The sequence below is a fragment of the Octopus bimaculoides genome, chromosome 9 (genome assembly GCF_046866305.1).
Source record: "Octopus bimaculoides isolate indiv1 chromosome 9, ASM4686630v1, whole genome shotgun sequence".
Taxonomy (NCBI): Eukaryota; Metazoa; Mollusca; class Cephalopoda; order Octopoda; family Octopodidae; genus Octopus; species Octopus bimaculoides.
The window spans coordinates 16,972,741-16,997,399 of record NC_142936.1 but is presented as its reverse complement, the minus strand read 5'-3'; the positions used below and the strand labels follow the sequence as shown (position 1 = coordinate 16,997,399).

The 24,659-nt window shown below is 33.2% G+C and overlaps 1 protein-coding gene across 2 annotated transcripts in view; it reads left to right on the top strand.

The window, feature by feature from the left end:
- Nucleotides 1–23,870, top strand: part of LOC106869660 (syntenin-1) — a 34,180-nt gene extending 10,310 nt beyond the window's left edge. For both annotated transcript variants that reach the window (XM_014915479.3, XM_089357196.1), the window contains exons 2-7: nucleotides 4,892–4,979; nucleotides 12,812–13,123; nucleotides 15,109–15,284; nucleotides 15,385–15,556; nucleotides 19,411–19,502; nucleotides 22,836–23,870. In XM_014915479.3, coding sequence (XP_014770965.1) covers nucleotides 4,929–4,979; nucleotides 12,812–13,123; nucleotides 15,109–15,284; nucleotides 15,385–15,556; nucleotides 19,411–19,502; nucleotides 22,836–22,890 — 858 coding nt within the window. In that variant the 5' untranslated portion in view covers nucleotides 4,892–4,928 and the 3' untranslated portion in view covers nucleotides 22,891–23,870. The remainder of the gene's footprint in view (nucleotides 1–4,891; nucleotides 4,980–12,811; nucleotides 13,124–15,108; nucleotides 15,285–15,384; nucleotides 15,557–19,410; nucleotides 19,503–22,835) is intronic.
- The last annotated feature ends 789 nt before the right edge of the window (nucleotides 23,871–24,659 follow it).

The following is a 24,659-nucleotide window of genomic DNA, read 5'->3' as shown; positions in this document are numbered from 1 at the left end:
TATAATTTTCAGCTGAAAATACCCATACTTAAATACTGGCTATGAATCCCTTTCCTATACTAATAATTTTGCAACTAGAGCATGTATATTTTTAGTTGTTTTTACAATCAAATAAACACTAGTTGTTTATTAGACTTAAAGAAAGTTTCCTTTAAAATACCACTCACTCTCTCTTGTAACTAGTTTCCTATGCTGTAAGCTGATAACTGATTCTACAGTAGTTATAATGTAACTTTGGAACTTGTGGTAATGGGTTTTAGTAAGCAGAAAGTCCACTACTATCTGAAAGAACTTTGTCTGAACTGTGATAATAAAACTCAGAATGCTTTTCTTTCTTTCTTTCTTTCTTTTTTTTTTTGTACTTTTTCTTCTAAGATGCTATGGTCTGAAGCAAATATTTTCTTCTTTTTGCTCAACAGCTTTCCAAAAGATGTTTCCTTTCTTTCTTTTTTTTCTTTATCTCAAGATTTTTCAGATTCCTTTTTCAATTATTTTCTTTTATGTTTTTAGTTATCTTTAAAGACTTCAAATATTTTCCATATCTAGTTGTCTGTTGTAAACAGTTGTCAGTATTAGGATTTTTTTTTTCTTCTTTCCAACAAGGCTGGATGTTTGGAATACATTAGGACTTTAAAGACTTTATATAACCTAAAAGTACACTAATTTCCTCTACCTCATATTTAATGAATAGCATTCATTTTGACTTTTAGGTTATATCATAGGTTATTGACTGAACTGATGTCTGAATTATACTGAAAGGCTCCTGAGCATTACACAATTCAACATGTTCATGTTATTCATGTTTAAAACTGAATATATGAAATCATGAATAGGAAATTTCATTCAATTTTGGGTTGCTAAATGCATTAGATAAAATTCAATTTCTATATATTACATTTTCCTTTCAGCAGACAGTTTTCTTGTAAAACATGAAATGTAATTATTGGCATGACTAGCTAGCTAAATGGGATTTTATTTCTTGTTCCATTAAAGTTCGTCTTTCATCTTGTTAGCTGGCATGAAAGCATTAAAATTTAATGCTACTTTTAACAAAGCATATCTTGAAGATAAACACATAGAATGTTCTGTTTCATATTGAGATATTATTGATTATTACACATACTCTTTAACTATCTGCTTTTAATAAACTGAGTAATTAAGCCAACTAGATTATATACAAGCTAATGCAGAAGCCTCCACTTGTTAGACTGACCTATTATAAATCAACATCTTACAGGAAACGCATATTGGACAATGTAAACCTAGGATATCTTTGATCATGGATTGTTAGTCCTGGGGCTAAACAACAAGAGAGCTAAAAATAAATAAATAAAATAAAAATGTCTATTTAAAAGCAAGCACTGTAGAGTAAGCAGTTTAAGTTGTTGGCAGCAATCCTGTTTTAGTCTCCAGTTGTTGTCATTTCTCTTTCTTTGTTATAAATGCCAGTGAGAAATGGCATATACCACACATGGGTTTAAGTAGGACTGATCACCAAAATAAACTGACTTTATCACAAAATGCATGGGATAGATATTTGCAAACTTTACTGTAAATCTTGTATTGTTCTCTAGGCAATGTGGTACTTAATTGAAGTGACCTTCATTTGTTTGACTGACAGGTTCCACTTTTATTTGATAATTAATGGGTTTTGCCTATAGGAAGTGCATCCAACTGTAAGCAGTTGTTTCAACAAACACCATTCTACTTCTTTCCTTCTACTGTAAGAAAAAAAGAATCATTGAAACTAGTGATTGCTAAACTGTTTATATTAGAGCTTGTTTCTATCCAGTGAACTATTTCCTTTTCCTCTATTTCTTCCCTTATAAATAATTTTACCAATTTGACTAGCATTTAAAAGACTTGAAATAAATATTTTAGAGGTTGGGGGAAAAGCTATGTTAATATAAGTATATTTATTGGAATAGTGAGTAAATTGATAATTCCATCTAGGAGTTGTGTCTGAGTCACACTCACCAGGCTCATTTGTTCATTGTCTTCATATACTTTTCAAATATAACTTGGCTTTATTTAAACAAAAATATGCATTCACCCTTTGATTTGAAGTGAAACCATTAGTTAATTTTATTGCTGAACATACTAGATTATAAACAACACATACATTCAATAAGTGCAGGCGTAGCTGTGTGGTAAGAAGCTTGCTTCCCAACCACATGGTTCCGGGTTCAGACCCACTGCGTGGCACCTTGTGTAAGTGTCTTCTGCTATAGTCTTGGACTGACCAAAGCCTTGTGAGTGGATTTAGTAAATGGAAACTGAAAGAAGCTTGTATATATATATTTGTGTGTCTGTGTTTGTCCCTCCACCATCACTTGACAACTAATGTTGGTGTGTTTACGTCCCCGTAACTTAGCAGTTGTGTTTATGTCCTTGTCACTTAGCGGTTCGGCAAAAAGAGTCCGATAGAATAAGTACTTGGCTTACAAAGAATAAGTCCCGGGGTCCATTTGCTAGACAAAAGGCAGTGCTCCAGCATGGCCACGGTCAAATGACTGAAACAAGTAAAAGAGTGTGCTACTTGAAATTCTACTTTGATTGCTAGTTTATGATCTAAGATAATATTGTGGCACAAGGTTTTATTTAATTTAAAATGAAAATATCTATTTTCAAGATTGAATTCCAGTTTGCGGATCAGTTTTCTTTGTAACTTTAGATCAGTATAGTCCACATAATTAGCTGGGTATTGATTGAAGTAGTCGTGTTATGCAAAATAGTTATAAACTGAGACAAAGAACTTTTTTATATTTGATAAATATGAAAATTAAATGAATGAGACTGCAGTTAATTTGAAAAACCTTAAAGCTTTTATAATCCACAATATTTAATCTGTAAATGTGAAAGGTGTTTGAAATCCTAGCCATTGCTAAGCTGTTTTCATACAGAAGTGGGTCAAGAAAAGAACAGTCCAATAGATAACTTAATATAATGTGTTGTATTTTCTGGAAATGAGGTCAAAAGTTAGGTTTTCATATCAGTTGATGATTTTTGTTTTTATTTTGTTGATGTGTGAATATTTTTTTGTTTAGGCATGGGAGCATGTGATTTTGTGGCAATGGTATCTTTCTAGGAACATTAGTGATTGTAAACAGAGTTAAGTGCTTTTAATGGAAATCACATTGAGTACTTAACAAATATCAAATGGTCTTATTTAGCCAAACTGTTAAGTTAGTTAAACTACAGATTCAAACATTTTATGGACCAAGTGATTACTACCATTAACCACGAATATTAGAAGAGATACATTTTTGCTAATATATATTTGATAAAGAAAGACATGAATGTCATTAAATTTTATTTTTCATCTTCCATCCTATGCTCCTGTGTAAAACACACACACACACACACACACACACACATATTCACATAGGCACACATGCAGCCTTTAGATTTAAGAAAAGTAATGTATCAATCCAATAACTGTCTGGTTTTAAAAACACAAGTTTTTAATCTCATAACTGATGCTTTATTATAAATACTTTTTTTTTTTTTTGTACTAAGTAGTGTTTACTTCTAGAAGTGGTATTTCTACTCTGAATGTTAATTAATGGCAATATTTGCTTGTGTCTTCTGATGATACATCTGAGGCAACAATGGGATTAAGGATTAAATCTGCCCTAGATAAACCTCATTCATGAAGTAGCAAATTAAAGTATGTGTCAGGAATCTAGCAGTGAGTGGATGATATTCGTTAGCAGACAAAAAAACCCATATAAAAAATATGTATGTTAGGCTTTCCTTACAGAATGATACACAAAGCAGTAGTTATTTGTTGTACTGCAGTCACATTTCATTCTTAGCTGCTTTAGAATGAGTCATTATTCTGATGGTTTTGTTAAGTAAGTTTTTTATAATTCAACAACTAACTTTAGAGTTATTTTAATTTTATTTTGTTATGTCCATTGTTAACAAGTTTGGTTTGCAATCACATACATAGCTCTTTGTTAGATTGCATGGCACTTTAAACAACCACCTTCTGCCAACCCATAGAGTGAATTTAAGCGAATGGATTGTCATTAGGAATGGCATCCAGCCATAAAAACCATGCCAAAGCAGACATTGGAGCTAGCTTGTTGGATGGTCTAAGCCTGTTCTTGGAAGGCAGACAATCCATCACCGTTTCCTTCTTTTACTTTCTCATACTATCTGCTTTCATTTTTCCTTTTAACTTCTACATACTTCTTATCTTTTACTATCTCTGTTAACTGCTTTTCAGTAGCATTTTCATCATCATTTTTTAACATCCATATTCCATGCTGGCATGAATTTGATGGTTTGACAAGATTTGATGAGCTAAGTACTGCATCATGTCTGCTTTGGCGTAGTTTCTAAAGCCAGATGCCCTTCCTAATGTACTGGATGCTTTTTGTCATGCCATCAGCACTAGTAAGTTTGCCATGGAGCTTAGAAGACTACAAACCTTGATCATGGTGGTAGTAGAGAGGGTTAAAGCATAAGGGCTGGAATAGAATAAGTTTCTTGCTGCAGAGGAACACAACTACTCAAATTTTTGAAGAGAAAGTGGGGGATGATCAGAGGGATCTGGAAAGCGATAAAAATAGTGGTGATGTAATGTTAGTGGACCTTCAAGGTACGAGTGGGAACGGAGTGCCAGAAGTGAGAAGAGTTAAGGATCTCTGGTTGTGCAGAGTGGTAGAATAGAAATGGTGATACTGTATACTGGAGAAGGACATAATGGAGATATCATACTTTTGAATAGGTTATGGGAGAACCTATCACAGTCCCTTTCCCTTTCTGCTGTCTGCTGCTATCTTCCATTGCATCACATAAGTATGCATGTGCAACCGATTTTGTATATCATTGTCTTCAGCTGTTGGTATTTAGTATTAGATTTTTTTTTCTCTCATTGCAGATACTTTGCTGTTTAAAAGTTAACAGAAGTTGTAATCATGGCATTGTATCCGTCACTGGAAGATATGAAAGTTGACCAAATGGTCAAAGTAAGTACAATTTTCTACTCGTTTGTCTTTATTATCCAAACTTCTAGACATCTGGCTGCTGCTTCTGTACTGACGAAATGGTCCTCGCTTATTGATATTCTATCATAGCTTAAACAGGTCTTTCCTTAGTTCATCCATCTTGTGAGACAGTTCAGTCAGTTACTTGAACGTTCCTATATCCATGATTGGCTCTGTTAATCTCAATTATGGGGATTAATGATTGGCTTTATTATTAACTTCTATATGGAAGCTAGAGGAATCTTAGCATCTATGGGTGCTTGGCTATTGGACACAATACTGTTGACAACAGGATATGGCTCATTGACCTCTTAGCTTATTGTTTTGTCTATTATCCACTTTGTAAATGCACTCCTTTGTAAATGTTACCAAAAAGAAATAGTGGTGGTGGTGATGGGTATACACAGAAACTTGACCTATTGGAAATATAAGCCGAATCTCAAACAAGTCATGTTCTATTTGGGAAAAAAGAGCTACAATGAATAATGTAGTCTTTGTAACATTAACTGAAATGTAAGACACATTGGTGACTGGAGTATCATTTAACCAGAGTTGACTAAAGGTTGGACAGTATGGAGTCAGTGAGAGAACCTCTCTATGATTATTCAATTTATTACAAATAAAAATCAAATCTCCAAATCACATCCTACTGTCTTTCATAAAAGAAGGACTCTATTGAAAATGTAGTCCTAAATAAACTCTGAAAACTATAAACAGGATTGTCAACTGGAATGCCATTATTCAAACACCTTTTTGGTCAAGTCTGATCTGAGGTTAAATAGCTGTTTGTTTTTATTGTCAAGGGACCATAAGTAGAGCAATATCCATTTACCTAGGAAATAAAAATGAATTTTTTTTTCAATGCCAGTTGTAAATTACTGCTTCAAGACTGAAGAGATGATTGTGTTCTCAGAAAGTAGATACATGGTAATCGTTTTGTAGATTTCAGCAAATCAAACAGCTAATGCTTGCCTCCGCATTCTGTAACTGTAAGCAGTAGTTCAAAAATCTTCTCTTGGCTAAGATGATTGACTTATTGTAAGTAATGCTCTTTAGTTCTGTCACCTGTTTTTAACTGTTAGATAAGATAGTCTGGAACACTTGATCCTGTAATATCAACACAATGAAACATCTGCAATGAATACAAACTAGAAAACCTTCAGCTAAACAATTCATTATTTTAGCCATTCAGCCATGTATAAGCCTAGAATAACTGTAAAAAAAAATACATGAGAATTTGCCAAATGAGCTTTGTTCTCCATGAACTGCCTTTATGGCCAGCAGAAACCAAGTCATTTGACAACATTTTTTTTTTCACATAATATAGGTTCAGTTGGTAAAGATTAGCAGATTTGTTATTAATAATAGAATTCATTAAGTCTTATCATTTAAATGGCTAGAAATAGCACCCAAATCAATAATCAAAACGCACCACACATCATCATCATCATCATCATCGTTTAACGTCTGCCTTCCATGCTAGCATGGGTTGGACGATTTGACTGAGGACTGGTGAAACCAGATGGCTACACCAGGCTCCAATCTGATTTGGCATAGTTTCTACAGCTGGATGCCCTTCCTAACGCCAACCACTCCGAGAGTGTAGTGGGTGCTTTTATGTGCCACCGGCACAAAGGCCAGTCAGGCGGGTACTGGCAATGGCCACGCTCGAAATGGTGTATTTTATGTGCCACCTGCACAGGAGCCAGTCCAGCGGTACTTGCAACGAACTCGCTCGAATGTCTTTCCACGTGCCACTGGCACAAGCCAGGAAAGTATTTAAAATAATATTGTCTGAGGTACATGGCCTGAAAAGACAGGATGGTCATGAAATGAATGTCTTTGATCATAAATCTGGTCAGTTAGAGTTGTCTTGGTGTTAAACAATAATTGCTTGATTTTTATTTTTTTAATTTTTTTAGATCAATAACTTCATCTTTTATGATTTTCTATAAAATGTTTAGAACTGCTCATCATAAGTTGCCATGTATATCTATAATAAATATGCACACACATACACAAATATGCTCAAGCTGGGATTGAACTGGTGAACAGCTGAAGACAAATGACAACTAAATGATTTAATACATTTTACAAAACCAAAAAAGATGTTAATGAAGTTTGTTTTTATCAGCTGTACTAATAACTCATTTTGTATATTTAGTCATGGTTGCTTATTATTTTGTTTTTATATTCTCTTATAGAAAAATAAATGAATAAATAAATGTGATTGTGTTGTAATCTTGTGATGTGACAATAATCTGTTGTTATTGTTTATATATGTGCCTGTCTCATTCATTTAAGATATGAAATGTTCATTATATTTATGGATGATAATTATAGATTTGTAAAGAACAAACCATTTTATCATTAAATAATAATAAATGGCTGTTGGTTAAAACTTCAGGCACTTGTGCCATCAACTTGCTCGTTGAATTAGCCTGAAAATACTGGAGCATTTCACGGATGCTTAGAGCCGTAATGTAATATTCAGGCAGTCAGCATGACACTATGTGATTAAGCTGTTCCTCTAAATTACAATCCATCTATATTTCCAAACGGTTTCCTTCAACCCACAAGACTTTGATCTACCCAAGGTTATCATAAAAGTCACTTGCCCAAGATACCCTGCAGTTGAATCAAACCCAAGACATTGTGATTGTGAAGTGAACTACTTAACCATTCAGCCATTATTATTATTATTATCCTGTCGCTACGTTCTAAGTTCAAATTCCACCGAGGTCGACTTTGCCTTTCATCCTTTCGGGGTCGATAAATTAAGTACCAGTGAAATTCTGGAGTCAACGTAATCGACTAATCCCCTCCCACAAAGCTTCGGGCCTTGTGCCTATAATAGAACAATGTTAAGATAATTTTTAGTGCTATTAATTGTAAAATTGTAATCTTAATACCTCATTTTAGACATGTGCAGAAACTGTTATATAATAATTGAAAAGTGAAATTAAGCAAACAAATCTATTATGCTACCTTCTTCAGCCATAAATATTTTTGTTATTTAATTGTGAAAACTCTAACAATTTATCAAATATTCAGATTTTCAAAACTGACCTATCTGTCTGACAAGAAAAATATCTTGAAATGTTTAAAATTGCAAATATTTCCAATCCTAACACCACCACGCAAATTTATTTATTTTCGTCTATTGTTTAATCAACAGGAAAGGTTAAATTAGAGCTGAAATAGGATTTAAACACACTTTGTAATGTAGTAATAATGTGTTGTAATTTCTGATGGCTTTATTGATATAAATCTTTTGTTTATTATTATAATTTCCAGGAAAAATTTCAGTTATCTGAAATTTTACATGAGGTTTAGCTCTCTTTTTATTGTCTCTACAGATTCAGAAAGGTGGTTTGTTGATTGAATCATTAGAGTATTTGTAGTATTTTTAGGATAATCTTTGCTTTTCTTTCTTTTAAAGTTGATTTTTTTTTAAAAAGTATCAATCAAGGTCAGTGGGTTGATAGAAATGTTAGACAGTTAGGTAAAATGGTGTTGTGGCATCTGTTCTGGCTCTATTGTTAAGACAGCAATGCTTGTAATGCCACTAGTGCTATGCTTTATCAGCACAAGTTGTATAAACATTGGTGGCATGAAGAATGAAGGCTTATGTGCATAAGCAACTGCTAGTCTTCCTCAAAAAAGATCTTGCTTAGGTCTCCATGTACAACATGTGCAGATATATTACCAATATTCAACAACAGAGTTCCCTACAGACTCAAATTTATTAATTAATGTTTTCAACGTGATATAAGTAATTTCTTTACAAACTCCTTGATTTATGTATGCACATAATTACTCTCAGGCGTAATTTTATCATTATTTGCCTTTTGCAATATTCAGATTATTGCTGAGAAATCACATTATTATTATTATTATTATTATTATTATTATTATTATTATTCAGTAGTTTTATTTTTATAGCGTGCTTTCACTTCACTACCGAGCACAGCTTTGTGCGCCTTGGGTATGTGCTGTGGTTTACTGTAATGCTCTTATGGTTACTGTATTGAAAGTGTTTTGCGTAGGATGTGTGCAGTGCCCAGTAGTGCAATTTTCTGTATGTTATATATATTTGTAAGTCCTGGTGTTTTTGTTATGTATTTGTCTGAATATTTTTTTTTTATTATACCTAAGGCACCTACTATGATAGGAATTGTTTCTGTTTTTAGATCCACATTCGAGTTACCTCTATTTCCAGGTCTTTGTATTTTGGAAGTTTCTCCATTTCTTTTAGGGATACGTTGTCATCTGCTGGTATTGATACATCAATTAGAAAGCATTTTTTTTCTTCATGATCTTTGACAACTATATCTGGTCTATTTACCTTAATTTCTCTATCTGTGTGTATTGGCATATCCCAGAGTATGGTTGCTTTCTCGTTTTCTGTGACCTTTTCTGGCGTGTGTTTATACCATCTTTTTTCTATTGTTATTCCATAGTGTTAGCATAGCTTCCAGTGTATATAGGTCCCATGCCATTCAATTGATTAGTGTGCATATGATTATTAAGTCAGTGAAATACATTTTTATTTTACTTTTAAATAACTATATTTCCATGTTTGTAATACCTCATTGGGAACGGATACTGAAGAAGCTGAGTTTTTATTGATTGTTATTTAGACCCCAAGTTGGCCCTGATTGATTAGATATATATAATCAAAAGCATTTATTTTACTAGTGTACTCCAGACCATATTATTCAATTTTTTTTTTTTTCTTTGATAAGATGGTATAGTGAGGATTAAGGAAGTTCTAGTTGCTATCAAAACAAGGAAAGAATTCTCTTGGAATGTTTTCTTAACCCAAATGACTGTGGCAGTAATTAGTTGGATGTATTTTCAGATTTGTTCAAAATCAGCATTGTTTCTCTTACAGTTTCGTACAGATGGTAGGGAATTGTAAATCTATATCTAGCAAGTTGTTCATAAACTTAGTTCACCAAGTAACTTTTGCATATTAGTTTAATGTTGAATTGTGTTCAAGTGATGAGCAGTTAAGGCATCCTTATCATGCTTGTAACTGAGCAAACTTCTTTATAAAATTATTTTTTCTTTTTACCATTAGATTGTCTTAAATATCTTGTGCAGACAATTCTTTTAAATGGCAGTGACCATGAAGATGAACTCTGTCTTTTTTTGCTTTTAGCTGATATCTTTTTCTGCACTTTGATTTGGTTATTAAAATACTTGACTCTGGAATAAACAAATGTTAAGTGTAATTAAGGTTTTACAAAATACAGTAGGACCAGAAAATGCATTGAACCTGAATTGTTGCTGACAGTCCATATGGTTCCAGTACATCCGTTATTGGAGTTCTTACCTGGGGTGGTGGATACACATACACTCTATATCTTATTTTTCTGAAGCGACAGACATACTTTTACTTAACAATATTATGCTGCCTGTGTGGAGGCGCAATGGCCCAGTGGTTAGGGTAGAGGACTCGCGGTCATAGGATCGCGGTTTTGATTCCCACACCGGGCATTGTGAGTGTTTATTGAGCGAAAACACCTAAATCTCCACAAGGCTCCGGCAGGGGATGGTGTCGAACCCTGCTGTACTCTTCCACCACAACTTTCTCTCACTCTTACTTCCTGTTTCTGTTGTGCCTGTAATTCAAAGGGTCAGCCTTGTCACACTGACACGATGAATATCTCCGAGAACTACGTTAAGGGTACACGTGTCTGTAGAATGCTCAGCCACTTGCACGTTAATTTCACGAGCAGGCTGTTCCGTTGATCGGATCAATTGGAACTCTCGACGTCGTAAGCGATGGAGTGCCAACAATATGCTGCCTGTATCCTCCCACATTTTATTTTACATCCTCCAGAAAGGTTCTTGCTTTTTGGAAATAACTAGTTGTGTATCATCTATAACCAAATCTTGTAGTCACACATCCTGCCCTCACAGATCCTATTCTAGATGCTCTTTCCAATCCTTCCTCAGATCAGTAAATCTTAAAAGCCCCTTCCTACCCACATCTTCTGTACATACATGTGATATAGAGATTCAAGTTGAACAGTAATTGTAGTAACCTGCTAGGATGATTACCACTCAGACTAAATTGAAATAAAACAAAATAGATAAGTGAAGTTAAAACAAAACATGTCATGGTAAAAAAAAAAATAGATAAAAGGTTCATTATCATGACTAAACATTCATAATATTGCCCTAGTTAGCTGCAGCAGCTGATGTCTAACCAGTTAATTTGTTTGCCTGCTTGAATGAGCTATGTTGTTGGAAGTGAGCTGATTTTCTCTTTTATCATTAGAGATAAATTTGACTCTATGTTAATATACATTTTTCCTTCTTTACGTTATTAAATTTTTAGACTTATTTTCCTGCTTAACAATGATCATCCTTATTCATTTTTCAATGGGCTTCTAACCCCATCCATGACAAAAGTCAGCATAGAAATATTTTTAGTTTTGTAGCTTTTAATATTACTTAAGCGAGTCTGCAAAGAAAAATACGAGATCATTAATTATTTCTAACACAGACATAAGGCTGCTGATATTGTAGGAGGGAACTATTGATTTTTATCAATGCCACTAATTACCTGGTACTTTTATTGGCCTTATAGGAGGGAAAGTAACAGTTGACCCAGACTAGATTTGAACTCTTAATGAAAGAACTATAACTAAATACCACAAAGCACTTTGTCCAATGTCAAATGACTTCAGTCTTTCTGAAATCAATAATAAAATACATCTTGTTATTATATTTGTAAATGTGATGTGGATGATAGAGGTGAAGGTGCAAATTTAACTGTTTTTTGTCTAGTGATCAAATACTTTTAACTCCTTTACAATTACTGTAAAAGATTCTTTGAAATCAGTTAATTTCAGTGAATTTCCCTTCCTTATTGTATCTAATTTTAAGTTGTTTATAATTTTAATATTTAGTATTTAAATGCTCATCCAACTCAGAGTTCAAATCCCATTGATGTCAGCTTAGTCTTTCATCCCTCCAAGATTAATGGAATAAAGTACCAGTAAAGTACTGGAGCTAATAGTATCTGCTAACTCCCGCTTCCTCAAAGTTGCAGGCCTTGTACCTACATTAGAAACAGTTATTTAAACATACTTTTGATATGAACTTTTAACAACAAAACTGCTAAGAAAATAATAATACATATAAAACTAGAACAATAGGTATATTCTCTTTACAGTATGCCTTCACAAATAAGTAAACTCTATCATTTCGTATTAAAACTACTCATGCTTGAAAATAGTGGATGAATTTCCAAACCTCACTTGATGTGTGTGTGTTTGTTTGTACATACTAATCTATCTGTGGAGGCGCAATGGCCCAGTGGTTAGGGCAGCGGACTCGCGGTCATAGGATCGCGGTTTCGATTCCCAGACCGGGCATTGTGAGTGTTTATTGAGTGAAAACACCTAAAGCTCCACGAGGCTCCAGCAGGGGATGGTGGCGAACCCTGCTGTACTCTTTCACCACAACTTTCTCTCACTCTTACTTCCTGTTTCTGCTGTGCCTGTATTTCAAAGGGCCAGCCTTGTCACACTGTGTCACGCTGAATATCCCCGAGAGCTACGTTAAGGTTACACGTGTCTATGGAGTGCTCAGCCACTTGCACGTTAATTTCACAAGCAGGTTGTTCCGTTGATCGGATCAACTGGAACCCTCGACGTCGTAAGCGACGGAGTGCCAAGAACAACAACAACAACAACTAATCTATCTGATGTTTGTATATATGTATAATTATAGGGTTGTTCACTTATAAGATTGTTTCTCATTAACTAATTTGTATTCTCATTTTATAATTCTAGGCTCAACAAACTGCTTATGCCAGCAATCATGCTATACAATACCCTGCACAGTCTGAACATGGTCACTTGTATCCAACTCTGGGAGATTATATGGGTCTACCATTGACTCCTGAATTGGTTCAGGATATGGCACCACCAGCAAATATGCAAGTTGCTTTAAGTCGTGGACATAGTGATCAGATGCAAGTAGCTCCAATAACTGGTGCCAATAAAGGTTTGGTAAGAGCCGAGATAAAACAAGGTATTCGAGAAGTGGTGTTGTGCAAAGACGAACATGGAAAGATTGGACTGCGTCTCCGACATGTGAACAATGTAAGTTGTTTAAGCTTGTGTTGTTTAGTACTTCAGTACCTTGTGTGTTTCTGTGTAATGCAGTTGATCTCCCACTCAGTTTAATTTCTCAAGATTTGATTATACTTTTGAAAGATAAATTTTGTTTATCCTTTATGCTACATGAATAGAAGCTGTTAATTTTTGATGATTTTTGTTCTTATTTTTTTGTGATGTTTACATATGAATCACTGGAATATTACGTCTTTGAGCAATCCTCTTACATATGTAGAGCTTTGTTGCTCTGTATAGAGATTAGATGCTTTGAAGGGAGCCATAATTTCAGTATACTTTGTATGCTATACTGCACATTTTGTAATACAATATTTGGTAACATGAGGTACAGTGCAGAATCTTAAATATTCCATTAAACTTGATGTCCATCTAGTTTTGATGTGTTCATATATGTAAGAATGTTTTGTTTGCAGGCACAGTAGAACATCGTCAATGTGTGGTAATCTAGATTCTTCATAGATAAATGAAGCTAGTTAGTAATTCAGCATTAGGTTTGAGCTGAGATAGGAAGTTCAGTTCAATTATTTTTAGTGTTTATACATGTTTCATCTGGATTGGATAAGAGATTGGCTTTCATAATCCTGTTCTGATGATTTGGTGTGTTTTAATGTTGAGCATAATGCTCCCTACCTTCGGATGTGGTGCTCTTCCTTGCCAGAGGACAGTATTGTCATGCCATCTATCTACTCGCTTGTTGTGTTGGCGCCCTCAGGCGAAGAAGTAGGATCTTCTAAGACATATAAATAGAGGTAGTCCGAGATCATTGCCAGTGCTGCTGGACTGGCTCTTGTGTGGGTGGCACATAAAATACACCATTTTGAGCGTGGCCGTTGCCAGTATCGCCTGACTGGCCTTCGTGCGGGTGACACGTAAAAGCACCTACTACACTCTCGGAGTGGCTGGCGTTAGGAAGGGCATCCAGCTGTAGAAACTCTGCCAATCAGATTGGAGCCTGGTGTAGCCTTCGGGCTCCACCAGTCCTCAGTCAAATCGTCCAACCCATGCTAGCATGGAAAGCGGACGTTAAACGATGATGATGATGATGATGATGGCTGTGGTAGGAGTGTTGAGTAGCAGTTGAGTGGAGATCATCTGAAGGTGCTAGATAGCAGTAGCGTGAGACATAACATCACCCTTGATCTGTCCTCCTCATTTCACTGATTTACATCAGATAATAGTCTTTCATCACTCTTAGTGTGTGGACATTCCAGGTGCCTACTCTTGTGTTGTCATTGGTGTTGAAGATACAGTTTATTGTTGGTTGGGCTTCCTCATGGCTTTGATCCAACTTCATTACAACACCCAAGGATGTGTCTTCTCTTCTGCATATTTGTACCATAATGGTCACTTTTCATCCATGTAGCAATATGTGAACTTCAGAAAGTTGAATTTTTAGCCCCATACCCCAACCCATCTTTTGCAACTAGCTTGAAACCATTTTTGATGGAGTTAGGGCCAGCTTAGTCTAATGCCATCACCCAACATTCCACAGAACAATGAAGGTACTAAAATTTTTAGTTTAATGGTGTTTTGGTATGTTGTTAATGTAATAATATTCTTATATTTTTAATGACATTCTGGTACCCTTTATCAACCTTACTGTCATTATGTTGACTGTGGAAAACATTGACCCAACAATTCTATTTGGTTGTATTTTATAACTGCTACATTAACTGTATTTAAGAACAACTCATTGGTCAGTTTCCCTCTTAGGTGTCATTCTTTTTTTTTTTTGTGTTTGAGTATTTAACACTAGAAGGAGCATTCATCTATAGAAGTTATAATCTCCAACAGCTCATATTGAACAAAAATTTTAACAAAATCCATCCAACCATTCTGTCAGAGGCACATTACAGATGGTTATATTTTAAAATTGATTCACTAAATGACTTTGTATAACCTTCAGATATTTTTGATTATGTTTTTCTCATATCATTTTATATTATTTTCAGGGTGTATTTGTAGCTTTGGTGCAGAGTGGTTCTCCAGCAGCTATGGCTGGTTTAAGATTTGGAGATCAAATTCTTCAAATTGACAACCAGTCAGTTGCTGGTTGGGACAATGATAAAGTTCATAAATATTTGAAGTCTGCCAATCCTCAAAAGATTTGTATGGCTGTTAGAGACAGGTAAGTTAATAGTATATTATAAGTATTTTGTATTTAAACCAATATACTATACTCATTGCCTAAAATGAAATGGGGTTTTTTTTTGTGTTTTTTCTTGTAGGCCATTTGAGAGAACTGTCACTATGCAAAAAGACAGCAGTGGCTATGTTGGTTTTGTTTACAAGGATGGCAAGATTAAGTCTCTGGTGAAAGATTCATCTGCTGCTAGAAATGGTCTTCTTACTGACCATCAACTTATTGAAGTGAATGGACAGAATGTTGTTGGGTTAAAGGTTAGATATTCTAAAATAATATTTTTCTGAATCATAATTTTGTTAATTGAAGAATAATACAAGATTTCATTAACAGGTCATGGCTCATTTATTTCTCTATGTGCCTTGTTCTGTTTAAAATGAAACATTAACATCACTTCTATTCATCCAAATTTCAAATATTTCCTTTAACATTTGTACAAAATCATATTGGTAGAAATTTCAATACCTTTTATAATGGAAGAAATAATTGTAACTGATTCAAAAGAAAATAAGTTGCACATATAGTAATATTCTGATACAAATTAAATTTATTTAATACTTACAATAAAAATCTATTATAATTGGAATAGCTAATAGCACCTTATCAAAAACAAGGCAAAAAAGATAACTTCTATTGTGAAATTTATCCATTTAATTTTAATAAACTCTGATTCTCATGAAATTCTAATTCATCAGTAAATATGACATTTCCATTATATTATGGAATAGATTTATTTTTTATGATACAAAACAGTTGATAAATGCTCATTACACATTGTATGTTTTCTCCTGTAGTGTTCTATCACTTCAACAGCTATGATTTTTCTCTGTTAATAGCATTCCTTTCATTTTTTTGTTAGCCTCTATCCTTACCTGACTCTCTCAAATCAACATTTGCTTATTCTTGGCCTGCTTCTGTCTCTCTTATCTCTTATCATCTAACTTTAAGAATTTGTTCACAAAGATTTCCATCTTTCTCTCTGCATAATAATTCCATTTAAGTAGTAGAAATTGTAGCCAAATCCAGTCTGAAAGGTAGTCATTTATCAACACTGTTTGAAGGCAATGTTCCAGTTTGGCTTCAGCTATGATGCTTGCAACAAACTAAATAACTATATATAATCGTTTGATTTTTGATTAGTGATAATAATTTCTCAGAAATCTTTCAGCTGTTAGTTAATCTGCCAAAAGTCCTGTTTTGAAAATCATGTGATAGTTTTTTTTACTTTTTAAAGTTTACATAACTGCATTAAGTTGTTTAGTCAGGCAGCAGCTGTGAGGAAATACATTCCATTCAAAGGTGTGACTACAGTCTAAATTTTGAAATAAATTGTCTCTGTCTTTGTTATTGTTTCTTACACTTTCCTCATGAGAATTTTCACAGCCAACCTTCTGTTTGCTTTGTACAAAAATACTGACACATCCATGAGTAATTTACTATACATAGCACTTTTAATCTCATTTTGACCAGGTAGACCAAGCCCAGCAGAGTAGATATGTATATAGTTAAACAATAAAGGGCTGATCATTTACAGTAAAGAAGGAGAGGGATAAATAGATAACGAAGAAACAAATATAAAAGAAAAATACTACTCTATGTATTGGTTATAATAGCAGTAGATAAATAGCACTTATTTGAAGTGCTGGAATATGAGTGAAAATGTCAAATTGAAAGCTTTGACAGTATTTAATAGACAGAGCACTACTGAGTTGATATAACTTCCAGTAAATATGTCTGTATAGGGTGGCGAGTTAGCAGAATCATTAGTATGCCAGGCAAAATGTTTAGCGGTGTTTCGTCTGCCGTTACGTTCTGAGTTCAAATTCCGCTGAGGTTGACTTTACCTTTCATCCTTTCAGGGGCGATTAAATAAGTACCAGTTACACACTGGGGTCGATGTAATTGACTTAATCCCTTTGTCCTTGTTTGTCCCCTCTATGTTTAGCCCTCTGTGGGCAATAAATAAATAAATAAATATGTCTGTATATCTAATCTTAGCATGTTCAAGCAATTTTGCTTTTCTCAGTTGTTTTCATGTGGCCATGCTGGGGCACTATCATAATTTAACATCTATTTTCCATGCTGGCATAGGTTGGATGGCTTGGTGTGTGTGTGTGTATACACACACACACACACACACACCAAGTTCCCACACACACACACTTTTGCCTCTTAAAATGTCTATTGAAATGGAAAACTGACTTCATTTACAATTGGAAGTTCATTTAAAAAATTTTTTTATGAAGTGATTAAATGAGTAAAATATTGAAGTAAAGTAGCTAACAGGCTATAAATCCAATCTTTGCCACAGGCATTTGTATTTCTTTTAGCACACCTTTTGTTTTTTAAAGCCATACCTGTCTTTAAAATATGTAACCCTTCCATTTTAAGATTGGACTAATAACATATCAAAGATTAAAGTTTATGAATTCAATTGTAAAACCTTAATTTAACAATCTGTATGTTTATTAGGGGTTGTCAGTATGAAAAATAGCATTAAAAAAAAAAAAAAATCTTTTTAAATAAAAATGATTTCCAAGAAACATTTATGCATTATTTTTATGTTTGAAACTCATCATTTGTACAATTCTTCATGAGTTCAGGACTCCAGTTACATTTAAATCTGGTTTCTCCAGATTATTTATTGACAATGTTAAGGATGAGAGGCGTCTTTTATTTTGAGTAGCTAATATAATTCCTGCATAGTATATCATCATCATCATCATCATTTAACGTCTGTTTTCTAAGCTGGCATGGGTTGGACGGTTTGACTAAGAACTGGCAAGCCAGTAGGCGGTTCCAGGCTCCAATCTGATCTGGCAAGGTTTCTACAGCTGGATGCTCTTCCTAATGCCAACCACTCCGAGTGTGTAGTAGGTTTTATACATGCTACCAGCACGGGAGGCCAGTCAGGCAGTACTGGCATCATATAATGTGTGTGTGTGTGTGTTAAACTGAAATAATGCTGTGCTTGGCTATTTCATGTACACACCCTGCTAATAATAAAAATCATAATGAGGGGCCTATTTTAACTTTTCAGCATTTAAACTGGCCATATCTGGACCAAATATTCTACCTGTTTTATGTTTACACCAGCCAGATCCAATTTCTATGACGGATTATTTTGTAAAAACATTCTCTTTCTTAGAACAAGATGTTAAATTTGGATTTGGATTTTTTTCTTGTTTAATCTTCATATAATGTTTCTATCCTAAATTATGTATGGTTAAATTTTTCAGTCATTTGCCATATAATTCTTATTCCATTTAATGTAATCTTTCATATTATGGCCATGTGGTATTAAGTTTGGTCCCACTGCATACTACTTTGAGCAAGTGTCTTCTACTGCAGCTTAGGTTGATCACTGCTTTGTGGATGGAAACTGTACAGAAGCCTGTTACATGTTTATATTTTGTGCCTTTGCATTGACACCATTTTAGCAGTGATGACATTGTTTCCACATAAACAAAATGTCTGGCACTGGTTTGATATGTGAAGAGGTGGAATGAAGTTCCAAATTTGAAAAACAAAGGTTGGCATCAGGAGAGGCATCAAACCATAGAATACTGTCTCAAGAAGCCTCATCTAACCCATGCTAATATATGAAAAGCAGTCAGAAAAAACAGAATGAAGTAAATAACTGGGGTCAGTGTAATTGACTCTGTCCTGATAGGCAGTGCCCCCTAGTATGTAAAAAAAAAAAAAAATTTTATTCACACTTATGTTTTTGTTCGAAAAATTGTTTTCATAACTGGATGTCATTTTTATCGCTTACTATATTCAGTGATGATGTAGGAGGGTCTTTTTTTTCTGTTTATTGTCATGTGGTCAGTAGCTCAACTCCTCAATTATTGTACTTAGATATGTGTGTAGCAGTAGCTTATATAGATGATTATAATCTTTTTTAACTAAGAAATTCATAAAAGAATAAATTACTGTAAAATAAGGTCATGTTTTTAATCACACACATACAATCACATACACATATATATGTAATTAAAAGTATTATTTTATAGTAATTGTACATGCAGGATTAAAAATTCTATCTTATTTTACAGATTGTATGTGTGTTATTTTTTGTTGTAAACTTGACATTGTTGTTTAATTACAGGATGCTGACATAGGAGCTATTATTGATGCCGGTGGTCGAACTATTACAGTTACTGTGATGCCTAGTGTCATCTATGAGCATGTTGTTAAATGGTGAGTAAACAATTTCCTTTGCTTTCTGACAATCTCGTGTTAAGTTTATTTCTAAAATAATTATTCAGCGTGTTGTTGCCAATTTCAGATATTCATTGTATTACTAGTGTATCTATACTAGTGTATTCATGGCAAAACAGTGCTGTTATAATAGCCAAAAGTTTTAGTGTCATAGACATAGTGTAATATATTGTTCAAAAATATGTCAATGATCTTCTATACTCAGTTGTATGTAGGTACTATTGGGAGTAAAGTTCACTAGCATAGACAATAGGAGTACTGTATAATTGGTGATTTTGTTAGCTTGTCTTGCTGAACCTAAATCATTTCTCGAGTACAGATTAGAGTGGAATTAAAGACTTATTTTCACAGAAGGAGCTCACTCCTGTGAAAATAAGTCTTTAATTGTTTGGCTACAAACTATAGGATTATAGAATAATTTTGTACTCTTAACTTATTAACTCTATTTGCCATGAAAGTTTTTTTAATCTAACCTTGTCTGTGTTTAAATGTCTTTTAACATGGAATGTTATGTGTTGCCTCAGACAAAAAAAAAATGTTTGGAAATATTGTCTCCTTGTCTCCAGATCTCTTGTCATGTTTCTATTTCTTCTGATGTCTGTTGTTGTGTGTCATGGGCTACAGGAAACAAAATGTGTCATTTCAATGTGACAGACAAGCAAGTCAGGAATTATTTTAAATATTCCTTTTTAAAATCCTTCCTATGCTGTAAATATAAGTTGTTAAATTACTGATGTTTTGCTTGTAATAAGCTAAAAAAAAATCACCAAAAACTGACCATTTATGTAGCAAGGATTTAAGCTATTTGTTGGAGAGAACTTTTTTCTAATTTGTTTTTAAAATATATTATAATTGGCCTTTCATCTGATCAATTAATCATTCAGTCCAATAGAATTTATAGTGATTTTATAACAAGTCTTTCTTTGTATTGTATTGCAAGTTACAATAATTTATGCAAGCATGTTCAACAAACAAATGTCATAAAATATGTATACAGTGTAATAGTTGCGATAGAAAATAACAATTTCAAGAGATAAACCGATCATGATACTCTTGCATTGATGATATCTATAATAGTAATAAAACAAAGCACATACTGTAATATTGTTATAAGATAAAATGGAAAAACAATAACATTGAAATAAGAATTGATGTTTGGTGGGTAATAAAAACAGTTTGAGGAATCTAATGGTCTGCATTGGCAAAATTCATTAGTAAGTTCATATATTTGAACAAGTTTGCATACCATGGGGAGGCATGAATATTGATGTGTTTCTATACTTACAATTATGGAGCAAAGTATTCATTTGTGTTATGGTTTTAGAGAAGAAACTATACCCAAAATTTGTCTAACTTTTCTACAGGGTGTCCACAAAGTCTGGGTACATGAGGATTAACACATACTTTTAAAAACAAAACAATTTTATTCAATTATAATGTTAATAAATAATATTTTCAAAATGATTTCCATCATTTTCCAAAAGTAAAAAAAGGAAAGTTATTATTTCTTGTATTTAATTATTTATGTCATGATTTTATTTACTCCATGTACCCACATGGGGGATTAACACATACTCTAAGAAATTCTTATTTCTTATATTTAATTGTTTATGTTATGATTTTATTTACTCCATGTACCCAGACTTTCTGGACACCCTGTATATAAGTAACAACTTCCAAATAGCATCCAAAGTATGGAACCTATGGTACAGATCTGAGATAATGCCAACAATTTTATTTCTTTTTACTGCTAACAGAAATATGATGTTATATTTTTTTGTGTAGGAGGAGCCTATTATAACCGATAATTATGTGACCTGTTTTTGTAGCTTGTTTTAAAAACAAATTCTTATGACCCTTCAAACTGCAGTTAAGTTACTACTAAGAATTTGGGATATGTAGCTTTATTTTACAATCAGTTTTGTTCACATCTTTTAAATTTTTATTCTTCCTGATTGTGGTAGGAGCTACTGATAAATTCCAAACAATTTTCTACATATGTATATGTATGTTGTATATTTATGCTACACTGATATAAGTATTTAAAGTCATCATCATCATCATTGTTTATCATCCATCTTCCATGCATGCTAAATGATGATGATGATGATGATGATGACTAAGTATTTATATCAGTATAACATACGTATAGATATGTAGGAAATTCTGTACAAAAAGGTTTTGTCACCATGTGCAATATGTGGTCTTCAGTTCTCCCTTTTACTGTCTACACATAGATTCTATAGCATTAAAGGAATCAGAGCTAGCTCTTTCTCTCTCCAATGATATCAAAGAGTTTTTAGAATTTTCAGTTACATGGACTTGGGATGAGAAATAAAACACTTGCAGTGGTTTTGAACTTATAATTTGTTAGGTAGTAGCCCAATATCATTCAGTTTCATGTCTATGATAATACTGGCACTCTATTTTATATGAGTGTCCTGGTAGTGTATAGTAGTGATGAGAGCATGTAATTGTAGCATATAACAATAAGGTATGTAAGGCAGTGCGTAGTGATAAAGATATATAATGATAGCATATGGCTTTATGGATTATAATGGTAGTTTACATTATTTACATTATTTACATTTGACGGATATTTCTCCTCATCTTGTTAGTTGTTAACACAACGTTTCGGCTGATATACCCTCCAGCCTTCGTCAGGTGTCTTGGGGAAATTTCGAACCTGGGTTCTCATTCCTAACGATGTTACTATTATTATTTATTATTATTATTACTATTATTAATCAGGTCGCTGCCGTGAATCGAACTCGGAACTCGGAACCTTGGGGTTAGTAGCCCGCGCTCTTAACCACAAGGTTCCGAGTTCGATTCACGGCAGCGACCTGATTAATAATAGTAATAATAATAATAAATAATAATAGTAACATCGTTAGGAATGAGAACCCAGGTTCGAAATTTCCCCAAGACACCTGACGAAGGCTGGAGGGTATATCAGCCGAAACGTGTTAACAAACAAGATGAGGAGAAATATCCGTCAAATGTAAATAATGTAAATAATTCCTCATCTCTTAAATATAGAACTGTATAATGGTAGTGTTTAGCAATAGTGTGTTATAGTAAGTAGTGTGTGGCAGAGTCTGAAGGGTGTAGGAGAAAATACTTTTTGTTATTTGATCATATCTCTTTACAAACCTACCCGAGTCCACTTTCACTTTCATTCTTTATTGGGTTTATAGAATAAGTTCTGATGCTACAGCATAGTCTCAGTCTAATGTCTGAAACCAGTAAAAGTGTAAAGAGATTAATGTAAACTTCTATTTATTCTGTTTAATTTTGTTTCTTCTACAGCATGGGTAACAGTTTGATGAAGAAATTAATGGATCATTCAATCCCTGACCTGTGAAGTCCGGCCTCTATCTAATGCTCAAATAATCAGCTGTCAATGGTTGCATTAACAAAACTTGTGACACCTACTGTTTATTCAGTTTTAGGTTGCACATTATACCATTAAACACTGAATGCTTTGACGTGTGCTATGAAAAATGTGTGTATGAGTGTGTCCATGATGAAGAATGGGTGTGTTGAGTGTTTCTGATAGCTGCTTGTCTTCAACAATATATCAATCGAAAAATAATATAATTACACTATAACACAACTTAAACATTTGAGCCAATTTATAACAATTTGGCTAATGAATCATTCTGGTCAATTAGCAAAGTTGTTTGTTTTTCTTTTTAACTTAGAAATTTGTTATGGAGGGTGCATATGATTTTATCATGATTATCATTATTTTTTTTTTCTTTTAGATTGCCAAAGGTTTTAGATTATTTTACAGAATTTATTTCATTTACCTCTACAATTTGTCTATTAAAGACTGACCATTTCATCAAAATAACCTAAATAATAATCATATTTAGTTCAAATATATAAAACAATCTGTTTGAAAGAAATTTGAAAAATCAGTTTTAGATACAATATTTTGTCTAGTATTATATTTATGTAATCTTATCTATATGCATCCTTTATATGTATTTCTCTGTATGTGCATATGCATACATATATTAAAATGTATGGAATAGGTGTGCATATATATATCTAATATACACACATACTCATACACACATATATACATATACATGCAAGTGATAAATTTTTTTTAAATATATATTTACTCAAAACTATTTTCAATAAATATTTTGTACCATCTATGAATTAGTTGTTGCTTTTTTTTCCTCTAAATAAATAGTTTATCAAGTGTTTGCCTCATAACAAAAATGCCATGTAATTTGGTAGTAATGCTAAATTTTATCCTGATATTGTATACAATTCACTGAAACTTTCCTGTATATAGACTTTGAATAAATGTATTATTACCAAATGGAACATGATTTGAATCTGTTTTTAATTCTTTAAAAATATTAGTGCACATGTCTGCATAAAAGTTGTCAGTTTTGTGAAGAAGCCAGTGGCACAAGAATCTCAATGTTCTTAAGTTGGTTATCAAAGAAATGAGTTTGAAAATGACATTTGACTTCACAGTTCTGGTTGCATGTACATACTTCTTATACTTCATATGTATATGTTCATGTAAGATATAGTTTTCCCTTTTAAACATGTTATTTAATCCTTTCAGTGTTAACCTTCCCAAAACTTTCTGATTCTAAGATAAAAACTTAGTTTTAAAGTGTGTGTTTAAATTAAAACCTTCCGTCATAACTATATATAAAAACCTTATTTAACACCAGCTTAATAATGATAGCTTCTTGTGCTAAAATTCCTCAATGCTTATTTTCAAAATTAAATAAAGCACAGATAGTTCAAGTTCATAACAAATATAACCATGGAAGGATTGGTAGACAGACTGGCACTATGTTCCTGTTTTAACTTTGAAGGAATTTTCTTATTTCCCTTTAATAGTCTTTTATCTTCAACTGAGAAAAATAAACTTACAAAATCTAGTAATATGACTTTTCTGATTTTACCTTCTGAATGCAATTAGTAGTGCCAGTTATTGTTTAATTATTTTTAAATTTTAGGTAAGATTTAGTTTAACGTTGCTTATTTTTCATTTTGTTATCAATGGACTTTAGCTTTTGTAATTATTGATACAGTCTGTCTTACTAACAAACAAATATCTTGCCACCAATAAACTGTTTCCTGATCAGTGAACAT